At 40.2% G+C, this 23,978-nt stretch overlaps 2 protein-coding genes across 3 annotated transcripts in view; both read right to left on the bottom strand.

Moving 5' to 3' along the window:
• Positions 1-6,839, bottom strand: part of uhmk1 (U2AF homology motif (UHM) kinase 1) — a 37,260-nt gene extending 30,421 nt beyond the window's left edge. The window contains exons 1-2 of the mRNA XM_078259469.1: positions 6,027-6,839; positions 5,250-5,379 (exon numbers count right to left, since the gene is read on the bottom strand). Of these exons, the coding sequence (XP_078115595.1) occupies positions 5,250-5,379; positions 6,027-6,333 (437 nt within the window). The 5' untranslated portion in view covers positions 6,334-6,839. The remainder of the gene's footprint in view (positions 1-5,249; positions 5,380-6,026) is intronic.
• Positions 6,840-17,162: 10,323 nt separating this feature from the next.
• akr1a1b (aldo-keto reductase family 1, member A1b (aldehyde reductase)) lies at positions 17,163-23,589 on the bottom strand. 2 transcript variants are annotated; one of them, XM_078259468.1, is made up of 9 exons: positions 23,450-23,589; positions 22,337-22,432; positions 21,514-21,633; positions 21,286-21,437; positions 20,793-20,988; positions 20,480-20,679; positions 19,493-19,565; positions 18,518-18,604; positions 17,163-17,436 (listed from the first exon to the last, which is right to left on the bottom strand). In XM_078259468.1, exons 2-9 carry the CDS (start codon positions 22,415-22,417, stop codon positions 17,371-17,373), a joined length of 975 nt encoding a protein of 324 aa, XP_078115594.1. In that variant the 5' UTR covers positions 22,418-22,432; positions 23,450-23,589; the 3' UTR covers positions 17,163-17,370. The 2 variants fall into 2 exon arrangements, with proteins under 2 accessions (XP_078115594.1, XP_078115593.1); XM_078259467.1 differs by lacking the exon at positions 23,450-23,589 and adding an exon at positions 23,318-23,427.
• Positions 23,590-23,978: the final 389 nt, after the last annotated feature.

The following is a 23,978-nucleotide window of genomic DNA, read 5'->3' as shown; positions in this document are numbered from 1 at the left end:
GATATTAGTATAGCTATATCAGCACTTTTGTCACATATATAAAATATTTATTCAATAATATATGGTGTGAATAATATATAAGTATAATATAGGCGAATGGTATTTATTATATTATTAGATATTACAATATACTAGTAATGGTACCATAACGGTGGTGGTGCACTGTCTATCTAGCTGAACTTTATGCGGAGTGGGAAGAGAGGCCGGACCTGACCGAGCCACTTAGGAGAGGCCCTGGTATTGTGCATGCTGACTCACTGAAATAGCTTACTGGGACACTTGATGGAATTGAGCCATCGTTAAGATTATCAATTTCAGCTGTGCTTTTCCTACTATGACAAGTCAAAATGTCTGCTGTGAAAAAGGTCCATTGCAGTCGGATCCGGGCCCAGGTCCCAGATGTGAAAGCCGCCTTACTGAATATAATGATATTCCATTATATTTAGGGCTGGGTCTCGTTTAAAAAATTTAGATACCAATACTGTGCCTTCAATACCAGTTCCTAAACAATAAAAACATTTCTATACCAATTTAATGAAACAAAAGGAAATTACAACATTACACATTATAGCACAAATCTTTTTATTTATTTTGAGCTCCTACTAAGTGAGTGTAATGTAGTGTTTTTCCTGCTTGTCTCTACGACGTGTTACATTAGACAGCCAATCACCAGCAATATTAGATCTTAGTAGAACCATGCTGCATGCTTATTGGCTCACTGGCGCTGATGAGATTTACTCCTTAGGTATTGAAATTGGGTCAATTTGCTAGTTTGAGTGGTAATGTCTGGTGCTGGGCGCCAATAGGCGCCAACCCTCAACGACATGCAAAGGATTCTTGTTCTGTACATTGCAGGAATCTTTTTCTCCAATCAAAAAGCAAGCGTGATACATGCACAAAAACTCACTGGCCACCTCAGATAACGTTGCATGATTTTTCTCACTGTAGAACACAGCACATTTTATTAACTCTTAAGACCAGCAGGTATTCTCTTTGGATGCAGTGAGCACTGGCTTTTATGTAACAGACATAGCTCATTACTTTAACAGAATAAAGAGATATGGTTTGCTTGTAGCCTCAATGTTGCTAGGCGAGTAAGTACCTGTGCAACCACAAAGTCAGTTGGCAGGTTTGTGTGTTATGTTAATCAAGGTTTTTCCTGCATAGAGAATTTTTTGGCGCCCCCAAAGAGGTTTTAGTCAGCGCCAAAGGAAGATCACCAGCGCCAAAACGTCTTTGACTTCCAGAGGTCAACTAGTCTTATCCACAGCTGCTATATTTTACGAATGCAGCTTTCACTGATGAGCAAGCTGCTGCATAGTTGTGACTGGACCTGAGCGCTCTGCTGTGAAGCTAGCGCTAATTGGATCCCAGTTTTACCGTCCATTTTTTTTCCTTCACATGAATAAAGACATTTCCAACATGAGTTGGTGCATAAATGTATCAGAATGCAGGACATTTGGTGTTTGATGCATGCTCAAAAAGACTTGCTTAATGCGTCAACCGAAAAGCCTATTCTGAGCCAGAAAAAAACCTTGGATGCTAAGAGTAACATCAATAATAATAAACATATAATACAATGAGACAATGCTATTATTAATATATTAAGGGTAGCCATCATTGCCATGGTCTTAATTATTAAAGATGCAGTAGGTAAGACTTATAAAACTAACTTTCTGTCATATCTGCTGAAACTGACCCTATGTTTGCAAAATTTGCAAAAAAATAAAAAATAATGTGACATTAGTGATATGAGGACCACCCGCGCCGCTACCATTGGGCCCACCCATTTTAGGTCCGGGCCCGCCCATTTTGACCCATTCCAGCAGTTCATCCAATAAGCAGCCCAAGAAAAGCTTCGAGTGAAAGCTTCTCAGCCAATCAGCGGCTTCTACCCCACGTGTGGACTCTTAAGCCTGCCTACAGGCTGCATCGTCACCAGCAAGTGATCCAATGAAATGAATGACGTTGGCGCGCAAGCTTTTCAAGCAAGCTCAATGAGACAGACACAGATGGTAGCTATTAGCTAATATGAACCGCAAAGCAAAGCAGCTTGTTTTCATTTAAATTCAGCAAGAAACGCTCCGAGGAGCAGGAGGAGGAAACTCCTGCCATTTTAAGTAACGCGGTTACAAGTGACGAGTTACCATCCTGCTCTCCCCATCAAGTCCTCCTGTAGCCATCCCCTCACACCAGCAAGGCAAGTAGGCAACAGTTAGGTTAACGTTTAGCCGCTTTCCGACCAAGTAGTTACAGGAACGTAGTTATAGGAAAAGTCCACTTCTAAACAGATCTAGTAACTACTCTCCCCCAAAACCGTTTTTTCCAATTGCATTCGCACTGGCCAAGTGGCCATAGGGACTGGTATGAGGGGTAAGGGAGTGATGCAAGTACGGCAATTAACGGTCTTTATAGCGTTAAAATCAGAAAACTACACCAAAAAAGTATGAACTAAATACTAAATCTAATGTATATAGCATATTTGTCATAATTTAAACAAGTCTACCGAAGAGAAACGGGTATCTCTCTCTCTCCCCCGCCTTTGTCTGCTGCGCTGTGGACGTGTGTGTGTGTGTGTGTGTGTGTGTGTGTGTGTGTGTGTGTGTGTGAGTGATGGCCGGCCAGCCGCAGGACACGCTTGTGGAGTTTAACTCCGAAAAGACAGTTAACCACAGGTCCCCATTAATCTGATGATGGACATGTGTTGTGATATTTAAACAAATGAACCGTCAACAGCGAAATAAAAGCCTCTTATTTACGAGACCGGTCTGAGAGACCTCCGGCTTACATATATATAAAACGTTTTTTTCTTATATATATATATATAATACAACAATAAGTTTTATTATTCATGCAGATAACAAACTTCGCTAAAATGCGCCTGATACAGACTGAATGAATGAATGAATGAATGAGGAAATGAATGTGCGCTGTGTCAGAGGGAGGAGTCTACTGAGTCTACTACTAGTTACTATGGTAACTGTACCATAGTAACTGACTCTGAGGTTAAGTTACCTCTCTTTCTGAAACGGGCTGGAGTTACCCCTCTCTCTCAGGTTTGATTAACCTCCCTTTCTGAAACAGAAAACCCAGAGTTTCCCTCATCTCAGGGTTAACAAACTCAGAGTTTTCACTAAACCTGTCCTTTCTGAAACGGACCCCTGGTGTCTAATTGACTGATGGGAACAACAATCTTTGAAATTGGTCCAGTATTAAGCACAATCGCAGCAGTCGGCAGCAGCGAAAAAAGCTACAATGTAAGTTAATAGGGAAATTGACCCTTCGCTAAGCCATGCCCGAAAACCGCCACAGGCCAATCGTGGCTTAGCAACCATAACTAGGCTCGGGAGGTCTGGCAAGCTTTCGAGGGAGGGAAACATGCAAAGCGTTGTGCGTATGGATTGTGCAAATCTAATACCCGGTATCCTAAAAGTTTGGACGGGGTGGTGGAATTTTTTCCCTTCCCGAAACCTAAAACCCAAAGGTAGAAATGCCGGGCGTGGATCAAGCAGTGTGGGAGGCCCCATTCACAACTAAATGTCGACAGGATTAACAAAAACACCTACGTTTGCTCCAAGGTAAGAACACGCTAATGTTAGCTAGCTAGCTAACTCAGCACAGCATTGCTTGGAAATAATGACAGTTCTTTGTTCATAATGCATATATTTTAACGTAAAATAAGATGATTAAAGGCAAGACAGAGGCTCACTGACATACTTTAAAATATATTATATATATTTAGCGACAACTATCGATGATATTGGCACTGCCCTTATTTTGTTACCCCTTGGCTTGTGCCAATGCTGTGGTAGACTTGTGCAGGAGGACTTTGTTTGTGTTGCTGATGATGTATGATGCTCAGCTCAGCATCTCTGGCTCTTGCCAGGTCCAAGGCGTAGATTAGACCCACGACGTATGAGCAGTAGCCTGGCGCACTAAAAATATAAGCGGGAGAATGTTATCATTGCAAAGTGGTCAGGCTAATGTCTTGTGTTTATTCCACAAGACTTATAGATAAGGTGTTTGATTTATAATTATTAGATTATTTTCAAATTTCACTTACCCTGCTGTGCATGAACATAGCTGTTCCTCAATATATAGTATTTCCCATTTGAATGGTCAGCGTATGAGGTGGCTGCTGCTTGCGCTGGGACCTATAGGCTTTAGCTTCAATTTTGATGAAATTATTCTCTAAATCGGTTGCATATTATGTCGTGGATATATCCCTCAAATGCATACTGCAGTCCTTTTTGTCTTGCTCTCTCAGATATTTCACCTGTTCGCCAAAAATTACTAATTATCTCCTTGGGAATGTCTGACACCTGTGCATATATACTGTAATAGACATGCCAGGCACAAAGCTTGTCAGGCATAACAACAGTAACTAAGGAGGGCGGGGCTTAGCAAAGGGTCAGTTGTTCAGCTTGTATTTACCTTTCACAAAAGTGCTCGTTTTGACACTGACAGGCTCAGATTAATATTCTAGAAGTCTGACAACATTAAGGAAAGGATTTCTAAGGAGGTCGATCTTTCTGTTAAAGAGCAAGATCCTTTTTTAAACATAAAAACATCTGCGAAATCGCGTTTGCTAAACCCACCAGACTCCATGTGAATAAACAGTAATTTTAGCATCGTAAAATACACTTTATTCAAAGTCGACAGAAACAAAATAAAACTATGAAAAGGAGTTTTAGGTCGTCTTTCCACTTTTCCAACCATCACAACTCTAGTTTTGGTTGAAATAAACACATAGTTTACCAATTTACATGTTTAGAGCTGTTTCTGGTTAAACAGAAAGGTCTCAAAGAGGTTTTAAAGGACTATCTCTGAAGGGATCCTTTCCATAATGTTGTCAGACACTTAGAATATTAATCTGAGACTGTCATTGGCAAAACGAGCACTTTTGTGAAGGTAAATATAAGCTGGACAATTTCCCTATTAACTTACATTGTAGCTTGCTTCGCCGCTGCCGACTACAGCGTTCTTGCTCAAGGTCAAAGATTGTTGTTCCCATCAGTCACTTAAACATAGGAAAATAGGGTCCAGGTTGAAAAAAACGGTAGTTACCCTTTAAGGTGTGCGCCCCTAAATTATCTGCGTGTGCCCCTCCCTTTTTTTAGTTAGAGGCTACAGTGCTCCTAGTAAAAAAAAGTTATATACATGGTGCAGCCACTCTCGCTGAACTGGCAACCTTGTACAGTCAGAGTTAGGCTATACTGTATGAGAAGCAGGGGCATCACTTCACTTACCTACCAACCTGGGTACCACTGCTGCCTCTCACCAACAGATCAGATACACTGACATCCAAGAGCTCCAGCAGAAGACAGCGGGTGGCAACACCCATACAGTTGTGGTTGGTGAACACCCCGTACAGTGTCACTGAGAGGAGAACAAAGCTGTCATTACAAACAGCTAGGCCTACACTGTTTGCACTGTATCACGTTTAAGAAAAAGTAAATGAACCCTCCTATTAGACAATACCATTTACTACAGGATAATGACAATAACAGTTTGTTTTCAATAGGTTTATAGAGCAACAATTGTCAGCCATAATTATTTTTGCAGAACACTGTGACAAATGTAATGTTTTACTGAAATCAGATCTTATTTCATAGGTTATCATATGCAAAATTAAAAAGATTTTTTTTTGTGAATTGTTTTACAAAATATTCTACCAGGTAAAGCAAAATTCAAATAAAATGATTTGGCATTTTCCATTTGTAAAAGACATCACATAAGGAAAACAGTAGTATTATATACTCTGCCATGAAAGCATTAATCTGTTTGCTCATAGTAAGTAATGACATTTAATTTACTCAACGGATTTGTAAAACTGAGTTTCTCCACAAAGAATCATGCAAAAGCACCACTTTAAATCGCTTACGATGTGCTTATGAGTTTCTTGGAAATAATTTATTCAGCATTAAGTCGACTAATTTACTAAAAGGGGGCAGCCCTCATTTGCCTGCTACCACGGACACAGGTCAACATGTTTTAGTAAAATAGGCTAACGTTAATGTTGTTACCAATGTTTTTATGTCCCTGGATATCTTCCAGCACGGACCTCTCCTTGTGATACCCGTAATCTCCTCCATGAGTGTCAGCCTGAAACTCCTTGACAGCGGCGGTGGTGGTGGCTCTGCCTGAGCTGACCCGGTACACCGAGGCTGAGACTCCCTGGCCGAGCCGTGATTGAACCGTCCATATCTCGCCGAAGATCTCGAACAGTACCGGCTTTATGCTTTGGTCTACGCTACCCTGTGTCGGTTCGATGCTTTCGGGACGCGGTGCCTGTACCTTTGGGCTCATCTCGGGGGAACCGCAGTGAGCCATCGGGCAACAACAGACAGGAGGAGAGGAGCCAGCTAACGTTAGTTGACAAATGGGGGCAGCTGCAGAAGCATTGCGAGCAAACCGGGCTATATCAACGCCACATAAAACTACTAGGACGTGTCAACGAGAGCTAGCGGACAATCCAGCTGCGCCCGCAACCTTGATAAGCATAGAGCACTTTCTGGGCATATTAGACTGTTACTGTTTGCTTAAAGTTACTGAGGCTGTCAAAATGAATTCACTCAAGTCAGCTGACAAAAAGTTAGCTAAGTTAGCTGCTCCTAATGGTTAAACTAACGTTAGCCACTGAGTTTCAGCACAAAAACAAACCACTTCCACGACACACAGGGAAATGCTTCCCCCATAATACGGCATTTGTATCGAATACAATAACGTTAACTGCAAGAGTGTAACGTTATTAGTTTTAACTGCAATCAAGTGTTGCCTACGTTGTAACTCAGGTTGTTGATATCAGTCTTACTTCCGTTTCTACTTTCCGGTGCATCTTTACCTGCAGTCTGCCCCCTTCCGGTAAGGCGTATCCCAATGCTTCCTCTCAATGGTACCATAGACTAATGGTACATGAATGTTCTCTTTCTGAAGGATGTGCCCATTTTTTTTTATCTACAGTTCCAACTATTGTATAGGCCTACTTGTGTATGTTTTATCTGGTTATTTGTATTACAATTTAAATGTTTACTGCAGATAACAGGTGATCCTTTGAGACCAAACAAGACCTCTGTCCAACTGTCTGCACATTGCCTATGAAATACACTTATCACTGTGAGGTTTGCTTTTTCAATTTTTTTTCTTTTTTATGTACCAGTACCTCATGAGAAATGCCTCCTTGGGCAGCCATCTAAAAACATCCCCCAACCATCCAACCTCTTTCTGCTCCCCAAGGAATCTGCAAAGGTAAAATTCAGTCAATTGTTGATTTAATAATATCATTTGCACATTTCCTATTATTAAAATGTTGTATTTATTTATTTATTTATTAATATGTACAAATTTGACCAAGATACATTGCTGTCATTCAGTATGACCAAAATTTTCCGGATTACCAAAGGAACAAATAATGCTAACAGGCTGATATCTAGCTAGCTAGCTAGTTCAAATACCATGGAACCAGCACTGGAATTGTTAAAAAAAAAAAAAGTGGCAGACTGAGCCTACTGAAAATGTTATGTGATGTTTTATTTTGCAGAATTACATTGTGTTGTTCTATCCTATCCAATGTTTCCTATATTTCAGATTTTCTATGCCGTATTCTAATAAAATGTCCCAATTATTGGTCCCCCCGTGCCACCCCACTTAAAAAATCCTGGAATCACACCTGCTTCCACATACTTCACAATTTTCTGATTCTGCCTTTTTAAATAAGAACAATGTAATTTCTAACCCTGTGTGCCCTTACCTTAACCGAGTAAACCTGACATCTTCTTTTCTACCTTTACCTTCATATCTTCTCACCCTAACCGCCTTTTGAATTGTGTAATACTCTCTACCCTTTGTATCTTTGTCCCAGATTTCCTGCCATTTAATATTAACTCTCTGATGAATAATTGATTTTACTTCCGCTCGTCACAACCTAATTTTTAGTTTATTATTTTTATGTAATGCACTTTTAGCCATTTTGTCCGCTATCTCATTTCCCTCTACTCACATGTGCCGGAATTCAACAAAAATGAATATCTATTCCTAGATGCTGTAAATTTAGGAGCTTCGAATGTACCTCTATTAATAGATCTTCCCTTGTCATTTGTCCTGACTTTATACTTTGTATTGCTGCTGCAGAATCCAAGCATATTACTACTTTTAAAGGTTAAACTGAACTGTGCTGTACTGAATATAATTTATACTCCTTGGGCCCTATTTTAACGATCTAAGCGCACGGCGTGAAGCGCATGGCGCAGGTGCGTTTAGGGCATGTCCAAATCCACTTTTGCTAGTTTGACGGCGGAAAAAAGGGTCCGTGCGCCAGGCGCATGGTTCAAAAGGATTGTACGTAGTGTCTTCATTAATTCATAGGTGTGGTTTGGGCGTAACATGCAATAAACAAATCATAGTGTCATCTCCCATTCCCTTTAAAAGCCAGGCGCGTTTGTACCTTGGCGCATTACTATTATGATGGCGGATTTGCACCGTTATATTTTTATTTGTAATCTTTTGCATGTTTGTGTGCTGCTGCACTTCCCTGTGTGTGTGTGTAACAAGCATAGTGTGCGCTGTGGATAAGCCTAGGCGCATTTTACTAATTTGCTGTTAAAATATTAATGAAATGCTGCGCTATTGACTTTAGACCAGGTTTTTGTTGGTCAATGGCGCAATCACTTCCCGCTGCCTCAAGATAGCAACACGCCAATAATGCACCTGAACACACCTCCCTGTAAGACCAGCACGCCATGGGTGCACAAATGGGCGCAGGTGCATTTTCTATTTAAAGGTGCTGTAGGTAGGATTGTGAAGATCCAGGACTTAGCCAAAACATTTGAACATCGACAACTTCTCAGTCCCTCCCCCCTTTCGGGTAAAGCCCAAAACGGTCTCCTAAGCCCCACAAGGGAGAATGAATGCGTGTGCATGAGCAATGATTGACACGCAGTTAGACACCCTCCCTGACCCCGATTGGTGCATCTGAACAGGGAGCTGTGGATTTTTGCAAATCGCACTACAGGCTGTAGATGGTGCCAGAGGAGCCAGATTTTTTTTTTTATTACCTGCTTCATGTAGTTCTACTCGAACATAGGGTCAGTTTCAGCAAATATGACAGAACGTTAGTTTTTTAAGTCTTACCTACTGCACCTTTAATGACGTGAGCGCTGGATGGGAAACTGACAACTGCGTCGGTCTTAAACTAGCAAAGACACTTGTGTCGGGCTTTGCGCCGCACTGTGCCGGGTGCAAGATAGGGCCCCTTGACTTCTTTTTTGATGTACCAACCAAATCCTTTACCAAAAAAAGATGTATATTCCCAACAACTTGGGATGCAATATTAATATTTCCTTCTCCCTGCATCCTAACCCAATATGTTAAAGATAGCTTGGTCCACCTCAATTGCAATGGTAATTTACTATCTTATAAGTAAAGCATTAATAGGAGTTTTCATGCCTCCTAAACTTCTTATTGCTCATGCATCCATAATCAAATGTAGATCTCAACAAAGCCCTGTATATATTTAACAAAGCTTCTCTGTCAGCTACCCAGTCATACCGGCTACACATCTCATCAAATGTATCACCTTTTTGCATTTAGTCTCAGTTTTAATAATATGATTTTTCTAAGGTATACTTGTCATCAAACCATTACCTTAAGTACTTAAATTATCTCACCCTTTCAATTGGCTTACCATATAACGTTAACCCCTGCTCATTACCTATTTTCATTTTGGTAGCTAGCATATACAAACAAACAAAGATTTATTAACTGATATTTTAAATCCCTAATCATAGGACCATCTTTCCACACTATGTACAGCTCTCTGAGTACTTTTCATCACATATGACACATTTCCCCCCCTCTTCCAGATTACTCTGTCAACTGCATACAAAGACTCCATCAACTGCATACAAAGATGACTGTAAACCTGTTTCTTCAAGAAATATCATTAATCATTATATTAAACAGAATCGGACTGATGACACTCCCTTGTGGTATTCCATTTAAAATATCAAAACTTACTGAAATTTCTGATCCAGCTTTAACCTTTAGTGATCTATTTGACAAAAAGTCCATAACCCAATTATAAAAACGATCTTATTGAACAAATTCATCACTACACTGTAAAAAAAAAATCCCGTTGTTTTTACGGAAAAAACCTGGCAGCTGTGGTTGCCAGAATAATTTTGTAAAAAATACAGTATAAATGTGAATATATTTAACTTGTACATTTTACAGTTCAAAACTGTTATTTACCAAAAAAAAAACATTTTAAATCTGTAAATCCAACAGCTCTTTTCTGCTGAATTAGCACAATCATGCTGCTACTGAACAAACATTTTCAGTAGGATTTACATGCAGTTGCTGCTTAATTTACATTAAATTCCATTAAATTTAAATGAATAAATACCCTACAATAACATTCTTTAGCTGTAAAATGTACAAGTTCTGTGAAGTTATTTACAACTGTATTGTGTTTTTATTTACAAAATTATCCTGGCAACCACAGCTGCCAGGTTTTTTCCATAAAATCAATCCATTTGACTGAATTTTCTTGCAAATTTTACTCAAAATTTAATGTATAATGTAGTGTTTTTGCGTGAAAGCAACATCTAAGAACTGTAATTGAATTTTCTATTATAACTTAAAAGGCATAAAATCATGTTCTATGACTCCATTACAGGTAGAATGAACACTTTATCTGAGATGATTCATTAAATCAGCACTGCTTTCTTATAGACGTTTGACTTTTACCAGAAATGTAACGTGTACACAGATTAAACATAAAACACTGTTTTAAAAACAAAGCTAGATATACCTTACCAATTGAAATATATATAAAAAAAAAATACAATAACTTGCCTTTCCAATAATTTATTGGCCTCAGAGCAAATATCAAAAACCTTAATTTCTCAACATACATATTTGTAATACAGTATGTAATTTATAAACAAAACAGAGAGTTTGCGACAGATTAGTGACCATCTTACTAGAACTAAAAGAGTAAAGATGGACTTTACTCCTTTTTTATGAATATATAAAAAGGCATGGAGAAATACAACAGCAATGAGCTGTTACAGCAGTGTAACAATTGCATACAAACACTTGATAAAGCGTGAAGAGCTGGGCAGATAATGAGCTGAAACAAAGTTTTAAACAGTGGGTGATGCACATCATCAAATGCCACAAGTCTTACTGTAATTAGTCCATGTTCAAACATCACACCACATCAGAAAGTTCCTGAATCAAGTTAAGGACTCAAGTGAAGATGTGATGCTAGAGGAAATACAAGAGCAATAAAACTAACTAATTGCATACAAAGATTTTGCGTGCAATTTTGACTTGCCTCTTAAGCATGAAGAACTGGGTAAATGAGCTGAAATTGTGACTGATGCGCAACCTCACATGCCACAAGTCTCTTAGTTTAGTCCATATTCAGGCGTCACGCCACTCATGATGGGAGAGTTCCTGAATCAAGGTAAGGACTCTCGGGTACACATGAAGACGGGATGTCCGCGTCTTTTCCACTTTAGTGCCCTTTTCTGGGTTGATGCAGAAAAAACACCTTGGGAAATAGAAGAAAAAAAAATGTAGCGTCAACAAAATAGTTTAATTATAATGAATCAATTACTTAAATCACTTTCTTTTTATTCAGGCTATAATGTTGGATAAAGCCAATCCAAAAAGACCCACCTCTGCAGAAACTCCAGGGTTGAAGCCAGCTCTGATGAATAATGGATGTTGATAATGGAGGGGATGTTGTTGTGCACAATGTTTCGATCCACATTCAGCATGAACCGTCTCGAAGAATAGCAGGATCGTCCTAGAAAGAAAAAAAAAACAAAAACAAGATTTGTCTTAAACATTTCACAAAACAAGCATATACTTTTTTAAATTTCCAAGCTAAAGTGAGACTGCTTGCCATCAGAACAAAAATGACTTAATGTACAGGCTTAGGGGAAAGAAATATAAACCGTAGAGGAGTACCAGCATAGAAGTTAAGCTATGTACTGCTGTGGATGGGGAAAGCATAAAATAAAAATCAGTTTTAGTGTTTGCGCTATTTGAATATTTTCACCACTTTACCTCGCTGTCACAGTCATTTCTAACAGGAAACAGAAGCATGCATATCTGGTTAAATTGGCTTTGGAAAGATTAAACTCTTCAGTTTACCGTCAAAACGCTGTCTGACAATGAAGTAAAAGCTGTGAATATTTTCTAAATATAGAGTACACATGATACAGGGCTATAATACATTTTGTTGTTGCACCCATCCACAACACTGCATTGCTTAGCTTCAGTGCTGATACTCCTGTCTACTTCTCTGAATTTTGGGTGTGCTGACCGCCCTCTACTGTAGGTAACTACACTCATATATTCCCAATTCAACAATAACTTAAACAAAAAAGCACTGTACAACATGAATGTTTCAAAAGAAGACTGAAAGAAAGGGAAGAATGAAAGCAAGCAATTCATTTTTACCTACCACAAACAACAATGGTTGGAGTCAAGTGAACTTGGTCCATCTGTACTTCCCCAGCGAGGCAAGTGTCCTCCACATAGCAGAACATCCCGTCTTCCTTCTCATTAAAGTAAGACAGCAGAAGCAGCACCATCTCTTTGACGTCTTCAGAGCAACCAATCAGCTCTCCCCTCATCACTTTAAACTTTGTTACAGCCTGTAGGAACTTTTTGTTCTTGTTCATACAAACAGTATTCATGTAGTTCAGGAGCCGTTTCCCCTTTAGATCCACATTCCGTGTGAAGGTTTCTTTAAGCTCAACTCCGGTGAGTTCCTTAAAGTGGACTGCCATGCCAAGTTCATCAAACCAAAAGGGCCACTCTTCAAGGAGGTATTTTATATTCTTTCCCTGGTTGACTTGTTTACGCTGTGTATAGAAAGTCAACTTCATCAGACGTTTGACCTCCTCTGGATTTGCATCACTTTGCTGAGACATCCTCTTCAGTTTTTCAGTCGTCTCCTGCTGGCTCTCGAGGGTCTCTCCACGGGGCAGGAATTTCAAATCCCACTTAATGCACCCATAGGTGTCCTGGATTGTTGCTCTTTGCTCTGGAGGGACTTCTTCGGTGTCAGACTCATCAGAGCAATGCTTCCGTTTTCTTATTTTTGGGGTTGTACATCGCTTCACATTCTCTATTCTATTTTGCAATTGCTTGACTAAAGAATGATAGCCAGGCCCAATCACATCTCCCTCTATAACATCCTGCAGAGATTGTGGATATTTTGCCACCATCTTTTTGGCAACATCAGTAGAGTTTCTTTTACTAATGCAAGAATTCTTCTGAAACATCTCACGGACCACAATCCGGACCATCTCCCTTCTCATTCGTGGACTTGGTCGTTTTCCTCTCTCCAATGACTGCATCAATTCCTCTGGGAACTTCTCCCACGGGATCATAAAGGTGCCCACCCAGTCTATATCAGGGCTTTGGCAGCTGTTAGAAGAGGTTGAGGATGAGCTTCTGTGTGAAAGAGACTGCAAGGTTGAGGAAGGTCCTGGAGAGGCACAGACAGATGAGCTTCTGGTTTCAGGAGTCTGGCCTACAAAAACACATACACACAAAAATAGGAACACAATGTGAATGTTTATATATTTCAGATTGATCATTATACTACTTTTGGCCAAAGGTTGCATCTTGTATTCTAATACTTGACTTACATCGCAGCTTCCAAGCAGCAAGGACTTTTCTGGCTTGAATTGGCCTCAGTGCTGACAGCAAATCCGCTTCCTCAATAAACTGAAAATCATCGTATGTCTCCACCCCTAGGTTTTGTAATGTCTCTTCAAGAATATCTTTCGACACTTCTGGAAGGTCAGGCAAGACCTCAGTGATGGCAGTGCATAGAAACCCTTGCTCACAGTCAATCATTTCTAGAATCAAGGGACAATGGCAGTTTTCAAAAATACTAATGAAAGAGAAAAGGCAAATAGACATTTTGTAAAGTAACACTACATATACGTACCTCTACCTTGAGTATATAATATGATTGAAGATTTATTCTTATTTCTGTATTGCTTACTGGTTTGGGTAAGTGATTCTGGAGAAATTTAACAGATATAAGAGATATAAGGAGATATTCATTGAAAGTGTTTAGGAATATAATTGCATTACCTAGAATAAGTGACCTCAACTTTAAAAAATGGGAAAAACTGGTAATATAACAGAAAAGAAAAAAAAAGAAACTGGATTGTTTGTATCAGTGTTTACATCACTGTTGTATGTTTTTCAGATATTGTTCTAAATTCTTATAACATTATTTTAACAATAATAACATTCATATCTATCTGTATAGAAAGTTGTAAAGGAAGTACTTTTCCGGTGATGGCTGAACATTACTGCACAGCCTCCAATTGAGCTCGAAGACGTAAATGTGACGTGAGCAACCTGTCTGAAAGTTGGAAGTCTTCTGGTAGCTGTGCCAAGAGAAATCTCAATCATTCTGAATCTTACAGAGATGGAGAGCGTAGGTATATGTAAGGACATAACATAGGCACGGGCTAATTATTGCTAACTAAAATGCTAGTTAACATTAGTAATTAAACTTAAACAGCGAATGTAAGTCGAAACTGCCTGCGAGCTTCTCCTGTACTATACGGTAATTCCTCTACTATGCGACAGTAAGTCGCGTGGTTATGACACAATCGTTAGCCTATTTTTACAAAAACGTCTACTACGGAGCCATTACTTGAGATACAAGGTAATGGAGCATTTTATACATTGTCATGTTTCTTTAGAAATAAACAATGGACAAATAGAGTCTTTAAACGCTTCAGATGTAAAGTTATTTGCTGTCAAAGTGGCGCCAAAATGAATGGCAGTCAATGGAATGCTAACGGAAGATGATGGCTTGGTAGCATCAAAATGGTGCCATAGGAGCTACGCGTTCCGGGGAGAGGCTTACCCCCTTGATGGTTACAGAGGAGCCGTCCGCAACAGACGTTCTAACATAAAACGAACGCACCCTCAATGGGGCAGGGATCATTTCATTGGTCAACACTACACCTGGCATTCTATTGGTTGTGGAATTTTGATAGTATTGTGAAACAAAAAAATCCAAGCGCGCAGGAGAGATCCGAGAGAAGATTTGCAAGCGCGCAGAATCAGGCTGTGTGCGAGGAGAAGGGCTAAAGCTGAGAGCAGAAAATCTGTCCACAGAACAACATATCTGAGTCCAAGCACAAAGTTTGAGCACAAGCAGAGCAAATCCAAGCGTGAGCAGTGACTATTTGAGTGTGAGAGCAAGGTTTTGAGAGAAATGATTACAAAATCTGAACGTAATATTAGTGAGAAATGCTCTCAGATTGAAAGAATGCGCTCTTGAATAAAGATAAGAATATAACTCCATACATGTTCAGAAAGAAAATATTTATGCCTACCAAATTTGCAGCACAACTGGAAAAAAACTGCTTTCCTTAACACACTGTGTGAAGTAAAGATGTAGACCTACTTAAAATCAACAGAAAGAATTAAGGAGCAACAATTGATGTTTTCACAACCGTGAACCCTTGAACATTCATAAGCCTCCAAAAAGTCCTATGTCAAAGTACACCTGGGGCCTTATTTATAAAACCTGTTAAGCAGGGTGAAATTTGCCGTCGCAACATTCCTCGCAAAAGTCGGGCTTTATAAAGAATTTCCACGCGTAAAAATGTGCCCAGTTTTCCGCAACCTTTTGACCATGCGTGTGATCGTGCGTAATGCTCCCAAGGGTATTGTAGACTGCATTTTAGTGAACTCCGATGGTAACACGAAATATCACATGGATAAAGTACTCTGCATGCGTAGCACAAAGACTGCATGTGAGCACACTGTAAATTCTAAAAATAAAGAAATATTATGCTATTTATTATTTCTTCTAACTCAAACTCATTGGCCTTGGCTCATTTTCTGTGAAGAACATAACAAATAACTTATTTTCAGTGACTGCACACGGTACAACCCCCTACACATAACTATTACATATAAGGTGTTCAGGTCTACTGAACCCGAGTGTAATATTGTATGTGCTATGAAACTTAACTGTGTCCTCCTCCTAACTGGGCCTGCTGTGTGTGTGTGTGTGTGTGTGTGCGTCTGTATGTAGGTGTCTGATTGTGTGAATATTGTCTTTCTGCACCTGCTATTCCCACACAAAGTTACAAAATTGTTACATGTCAAGCACTTTCACCTGTTCTGATTAAGTTCTAAGAAATGCACCAATAAGGGACTGTTCGTTACCCCCCCAGACAAAAATGTTTGGGTGACCCTCCCCTCAACAAAGAATAAAAAGACATGACCCTCCCCTATTTTCCTCCGGTGGTCCATGCCATAAATACCGAACGGTCCCTAATGATCAAAAATCTTGTTTCTATTTTTTTCCCTTTTTTATAATTGAATTTTATGGTTTTCTCACAAAAAACGAAAATGATCATATGATCGTAAATGTCATCTCACAGGGGTAAATGGCAAATATGAACCATAAATGATGTAAATATCATTGGTAATTGAGCTAAATCTGTTAAGTATTAAGGCTGTGTAACAAAAATATGAACACCACACAAGGGTTAAGGAGCACATCGATCTCACAATCACTGAATCATGTTTTTTCTCCATTTTTCCGTTTCATGATTGGTCATCAAGGGTTTCTTTACAAGGCTGCTATATTCATTGATAACCCTCATTAACACGGACCTTATTAGCACAAATATGGGACGATCTTGGGAGGAGCGGGAGGCTCGTGCACGACCGCATAAGCTAACGCACGTCCATATTTATAACGAGAAGAGTGCGCTGGAAGGTTATAAATCAGAATTTTGTTTTTGCATATGAAAATTCTGACTTTTTGGCACACAAAATCTTTCAGAATAGATTTGACGCACAGTTTTATAAATGAGGCCCCTGGAGAAAAAAAAGACGCGTTTTCTTAGTTGTCACACTACTACTACTAAACAAATTCAAGTACTACGTATATTGTCCAGTTTCCAAGCATCCACATTTTAGTTTTAGATTGACACAATTAAACATCTTGGAAATAAACCTCACCATCTGCATTACAGTATTAAACAATGTATTTAACTCCAGATTTATAGTTGTATACCATACAATACCCATTGTTCAACAAGCGTTCATTTATAAATATCAACTGTTTAAATAAAGACACCTGCAAGTGAAGTAACAAAATGTTTATTTAAAAAATATGTACGTAGTATGTATACAGTCATACCTGATTTTCCAGTCTTCATCACAGACAATAACTTGAATTGTTCTATTGATAGGAGCAGTATTTGACATAATCTAAAGACAAATATTTATTAGTGATGTGGAGGGTGGTGTTGGGGATGTTGAAGGCACAAATTCAGTTTGGAGTGTGAGTCATCAGTAGGGGTCATTAAAAGGGTAGTGAGGATGCCCTGCATCTCTGGGAACACGTTCTCCTTCCACCTGCAACATCCAAACCAAAGTTAATAAATTTCTCTCTGCTCTTCAGTAATGTGTTCATGTTCACCTTTTAAATTTTGCCAGTTTTTCAAAGTCCGTCGCTTTTCCATTACACACTTTCTGCTTTTGCTTTTCACCAAACTGCATGGGAAGGGGATTGAAAAAAATGCAGACTTTGAGGGCTGATACTGATATTTTTTTAAACCAATGCCAATATCCAGGGCTTTTGAATTTGAACCTTTAACCCTTTTTATCAGGATAAAAAAACTTTAGAAAGAGAAAATTACCACCTATTCATTCTTAGACCTATCAGGGCAATGAGAACCAGGACTTGCTCTTTTAGAGCTGTTACACACCAACCAGATGGCCGACCGTCGGCAGAAAAGGCAGTTGGACTGATCAGTAGGGTCCCCGAGGTCCAAAAAAAATGCCTCAAAACACACTGAGGCGATGCCGACTTCAGTGTACGCTCTGCGCGTGCACGAAACGTAATACGTCTCCATAGCAGCAGGTGGCGCTTCTCTGTATTGTTTCCCAGAAAATGAAAACCGGCAGCCGTGACGTGGGTCTTTTTTTCTCCGGAAATTCACAACCAGACTGTCATGGCGGCTTGTTCAGAATACGATCTCATATTGTACTAAAATAGTTCACCGAAACGTGTTTCTGAAAACATTTTAAGCGAGAAATAGGCCATACAGTTGCTGAATCTGTCTTCATTTCAGATCAACAAAGGTCAGTTTAAAAGATTTGTCAGATTTTGAGAGGCTCATCCGCTTGCCATTTCCGGGTGAGTCCCGACTGCCCTGTCTCCGACTGAGCATGTCGGGTCGGCCAAAATGAAGGCCAACAGCTTCTCCGACGGACGACGGCACGGAACACACCGAATAGACTCGAGTCACTGACCTCGCCAGACTGTCCGACAGCCGATAATCGGGTTGGTGTGTCAGCACCTATAAGAGCACAGGCTCCGCTATATTATCTCTTATAATTGAGCTAGATTGGATGTAAAGTTTTCCAGTAGACTGCAAAGATTAAATATAACATTATCAATACAAACCATGACAAATACAAAGAGCCCACTTACTTGGATCATTGGTACAATGTACCGCCAGCCTTTGTGCAGGGCTGTAATACTTTTAATTTCCTCTGCTTCAAGGATAAAGTCAAACACCTAACAACAAAGAAAATGACAATCAACACCTCACAACCCACACAACATACTTTGCTATGGTAAACTAGTTGAACCACCACCAAGTATAATACATATCAGTCCCTCCAGGATTTCGCGGCCTTTTTTTGAAATTGTTGCGGCCCAAAATGCCTGATTGTGCGGGAGCTTTTGTACAAAATTGCGATAAAAGTTGCAATGTCTTTTGTATGTTTGTTGCAATGAAGTTGCGGGAGACAGCTGTCCTCAATTTAGGTCATCGTGTCGTCTCATCTCCTTTTTTTCCTGCATCCACCGTGTGTGTTGTTTGTGTGTGTCTGTGTGTGTGTCTGTGTGTGTGTTTGTGTGTGTGTGCAAGCGTCAGTCGCGGGGGGAACGCATATTGTAGTTCAAGTGGTCAGAGAGAAAACGAGACTGCTTCGCCTACTTGGCACTGTTTTCAGGCTTTAGAAAATCTATCCCAGCAGATGCACATCCCAGTCCCTTCGGCGAAAGTTCTGCTAACCGTAGCTAAAATTGTCACGGCTGCAGCTAATTCAAGTTCATGTTTATGTAGCTAGCTGGAGCCTTGAATCATAGTATGTCATCTCAAAGGGCTTTAAAACGAAAACAGGATTATAATTCTTATAGAACTGCTGCTATATAACATCATTGGGATGAAATGAATGACTAGTACTCAAACAGGATACTGTAGGAAGCCGGTACATATGCCCAAGCTTGTCTGATCGAAGGGGCTGGACAGAGATGGGAGAGGGAGAGCTGCAGAAGGTGGTCTCACTTTACTTCAAATTCTGGAGTTTATTTTGCATTCTGCCTACCCCTGCTTTAAGAAGACGATCTCAAAAAAATATGATTTGGAAATGAATTGCAATGACTGAAGTTTTACTCCACCTGAATGTTCTCTTTGATACGGGACTCTGTCACACTCTTGGGGATTGTTACCACTCCTCTTTGTGTCTGCCACCTGCAAATACAACAAACTTGTGTTGAAATGTACAATCACTGAAGAGTTTCTAGACCATACCAGTGCATATTTTAGACCTTTTACTACAAATCAAGTACACCATGTGTAGACAACTGAAAGCCATGTGCACTTGCACAGAACAATTTGGAAAATGACTAGTAGTAAAGTACACATGATTTATTTTAGTTGGCTACAACATGCAAAAAATGCTAACAAGATGGCCACATCAGCTTTACTGTATATGCTAATAATCTTGTACTGTATGTCACTGTTGTGTTTACAGCTTATTGTCTACAAGTGGCCAAAAAAATTATTATTGAAAGTTGAACTGTTGCTTGACTTTTTATTTCTGATCCACAGCACCACTTATGTTTACTTTAATATATGTATTAAAACTGCTCACTGCATTTCATATAAGAACTATTTGAAGGGTTGTGATAAGACTGACATGACAGGTAGGTATACATGGTTTAATTTTCAAAAAACACCATATTTTTGTTGTACTGCACATTGCTGCAGCTCCTATTTTCACCCTGTGTTCAGGTCTGTTTTAGCTACAGAGTGAGACCTCTCACTGCTGTAACATCTTTTTTGGCAGTCGCACACGTGCAGTAGCTAGGTAAGATCACATCCTCTAGCTAGCCGTTTGTTTCTACAACAAGGCAGGATTAGCCGGGAGACTTCTCTAAACGAGGGCACACTTCCAACTTTGTGTGGAATACCTGCAGAACAGGGACATGCAAGTAGTTCTTTTGTAGATTATGGTGAACTAGTGTGTGTTGTAGCAGTGTTTTGCCATTCAGAACGAGCTAGCATGCAGGTTATGTATGGACTTATCTAACTCTGGGGGTTACGGTGAATAAGCTAAAGTCCCAATAAGTCGGCGTGTTCCTTTAAGTGAAGAGTAAAATCACCTCAGGATAATCTGAGCAGGGGACTTTTTATATTTCTCTGCTAGTGTAGCAATCACAGGCTCCTGAAGCAGAACTGGTTCATCTGGATGTTTCCAGGCCCGGTCAGGAGAGCCCAGGGGGCTATAGGCTGTCATCACCAGGCCCCGGTCCCGACAGTGGGCCAGCAGCTCTACTTGAGCCAAGTAAGGGTGACTCTCTACCTGCCCAATAAAAACACAAACTTGTGTTATCTGTAGCTTTCGGAACACCAAACTTGTGACGTGCCCAGAGGTGTTCACACTTAACCTTTCTCCTCATCACAAGCACCATATACCTGTAGGACAGTGGGTTTAATGCTGGCAATTGACAGGATGTCATCTATCTGCCTACTGTTGAAGTTGGACAAGCCGATGGATCTGACAAGGCCCTTCTCCACAAGCTTCTCCATGGCAGCCCATGTCAGCTTGTAGTCAATGTCATCATACAGCAAGGTACCGTCCTTCTTTTTGGGGAAAGGAACATCTCCTTGTCTAGGAGATACAAAATGAGAGCACAATTTAAAAGAAAGATGAAATGCAACCAAGGACAGACTGAAGTGGAAAACAAGTAAAATTGTAGTTTTGCTTTTCATTTATTTCCTTAAAAAAATACTCAAATTCCTGTCAGAAATATTTTTCAAAAACTGTCCACAATAACAGTAACCCATTTTGTTGTCTTGGGATAACAATTTAGCAAGTTAATTAGCTCGTTATGTCAAGAAAAGGTGGTTTTCTCAGGATAACGAGTTAATCATCTCATTATGAGACCTTGGTGGAGGTTGAGCTTACTGGAAGGCGTAGGGCCAGTGGATGAGGTAGAGGTCCAGGTACTCCAGCTTCAGGTCCTTCAGGGTCTTCAGGAGAGCTGGCTCCACAGCGTCTTGGTGATGTTGGGTATTCCACAGCTTGGATGTGATGAACACGTCCTCTCTTCTCAGGGCCTGGTGAACAGACAACATGTCGGATATTGTTTGATATACTTTGAGCTTTTACTGCAATTTGGTGAAGCCGTTTTACCTTGCCAGGGCCAAATGTCTCATGCAGTGCTTCTCCAATTTCAACCTCATTGCCATAGATGGCTGCACAGTCAATATGGCGAAAGCCAGCCTCCAATGCCCAAATAACTGCTTGTTTCACCTGTGACAGTGGGAAAAATAGTACAACTGTTGGTTAGCAAATGTAGACATACATTACATAAATCTCTGTCAATGTATTTACAGCAGCATTGACTTATTTTTAGCCAACTGGGAAAAGCAGTATGTCCAACATTGACATAACTTTATAAAGTTGATTATTGCAAAACTTTAGTAAACAGTTGCCTATTTACATGTCCAGCAACATTAGTATTTATTCAAAGTCATGTGTCTGTTCGTCTGAAAATATAAGTAATGTTTACTCTCCTTTAGCTCTGTGTTATCTCCACCAATTCCTAAGGAAATATCTGGCTCTGTACCTGCTTAATGTTTCCTTATGTTCACCTGCTAGCTGCTAACTTTGTCTGCTGTTTGGTGCTAAGCAGGTAGTGTACAGGGGGTTTATCAAGATATTTTTCACTTAAAACTGCTGCCAGATGCTAATGGAACAGAGGTTAATAAGCAGTGAGGCTAAAACATAAAAGTAGCGGGCCTCAAAACGAAAATAAGTTATTAGAGGCTAACGTACTTTGCAAAACTCACAGAAGCTGCAAAGTCCAGTGATAATTTAAGATTAAGATGAGGGGAAGTGAAACTCAATTGTCAAAGACAGACAACAGCTGTTTTATGACATTTAGCTGTTAGAGAGAAATCATATTAAAAAGCCTATTTTTCAATCAAGTTGAGGATGTAAGTGTAGTCTCTACCTTTCCTGGCTCACTCTTCCATGTCCCTAGTCCAAGGAGGGGCATCTTCCGCCCCGTGTTGAGAACTGCAAAGTCATTCATACCTCTCAGAAGCACCTTGAAAGGTCAAGGAGAGCATGATTCAGTTAGTGAGGGGAGCTGCTTGGCTTACTCAGATGTTTAAAACTGCAGTAACAAGAATTATATGTAAACATACTCGTATTAGCCTCGTTCAGCTATATTTTGACTGTGTCACTGGATATATTTATTGTTCACTGTTCCACAAACTGTAACAGGAAAATATAACAAGCAAACAGAGGCAAAGGCCGCATGGTAAAACTTAAAGGGCACTAGAAGAGCGCAGACCTCCCCTAAAGCCTTGCCCTATCTCGCAATGTTAACGAAAGTTAAAAAATGATCCGGATTTGTGGTGCCGCTTAGCTCGGCAGCTTCTCTACGTGTGTCGAACGAGTGCCCCTCGCTTGCACCTGCCGCAGGCTTGCAACAAACTTTCCACAGCGGGCCACTGTTCTGACACCTGCCACACACCATACCGCTGAGATGCCAGTGCCACTCGGAAGATCTCGGTCCTGCTCTCTTTTTTAGGGTCCAATTCAGGCACTGCTTTAGCTCGAATCGGCAGTAAAGTAAACATGACACCCAGGTGGACACATTTACGCCTAACGTTATTTGTTCTCGTGATTATGACAGTCGCGTACTATATTCTTCCTCAAAATTCGATAATGTTTAAGCCTCTGGTAACGTTATGATATTTTAAGATTTTCCATCTGGTTACTGGTTTTGACACCTCAACGTCCGTCATATTCTTGAGCTAGCAAACAAGAACTGTCCATCCGCTCTAGCCCTTGTTAGAATAACGTTAGCTAGCTAGCTTTAGCTTCTCCTGAAATAGACTCTCGCACTTGACAGCGTTACTTACGTTATCCGCTTTTTTATTCGGCATCTAACGTTAGCCATTTTCAAAGTTATCGACTTACTCACCCGCTTGCCATTGTCAAAACATAAACGACGGAACATCTGCTTTAGGACCTAACGTTTCTGCATGGTCGGTTCAGCTCAGTTGAGAAATTACATAACATTAGTCAGCGGTTCTCCCCACGGTCACCAACTTACTGTTTCAAGATAATAAAAAAAACAACACCCTCTTGTTGTAGTCCTCCTAAGCAGGTCAGTGTTGTGTTTTGCCAAATGTTCAAAAACACCACCTCATTTTGTTGACATTTCCCTTTCCGGGATGCGAAATTATTTTTTGCAGGATGGTAGGGGAAGAACCCGCCCTACTCTCCCTCTGAATGGCTAGTACTCGTTGCCTGCTCTGGTGGGATTGGTTATGTTTAGGCAAGAGGAGTGGGATTGGTTATGGTTAGGGTAAGAATGTCAAGGTTAGCCAATCAGGGATGAGTTCCCTAATGAATATTCATGAGTCTTCCCCTACCATATCGTAACATCCTGCAAAAAAAACCTCGCTTCCGGCATGATGATTCCTCAATTTCCGGTGAAAATACGTGCCTTCTTCTTCTTCGGGGTTTTACGGCAGCCGGCATCCAAAAAGTTGCACTGCTGCCATCTATGGAACTAGCACCTTAGTGCACGATATCCTGTTATACAGCCCAGTGTCTATTAAAAATTTGAAAAAACGTTT

Source organism: Sander vitreus, chromosome 9 (assembly GCF_031162955.1).
Source record: "Sander vitreus isolate 19-12246 chromosome 9, sanVit1, whole genome shotgun sequence".
Lineage (NCBI taxonomy): Eukaryota > Metazoa > Chordata > Actinopteri > Perciformes > Percidae > Sander > Sander vitreus.
The sequence above is the reverse complement of the archived record's forward strand: the minus strand, read 5'-3'. Positions and strand labels throughout refer to the sequence as shown.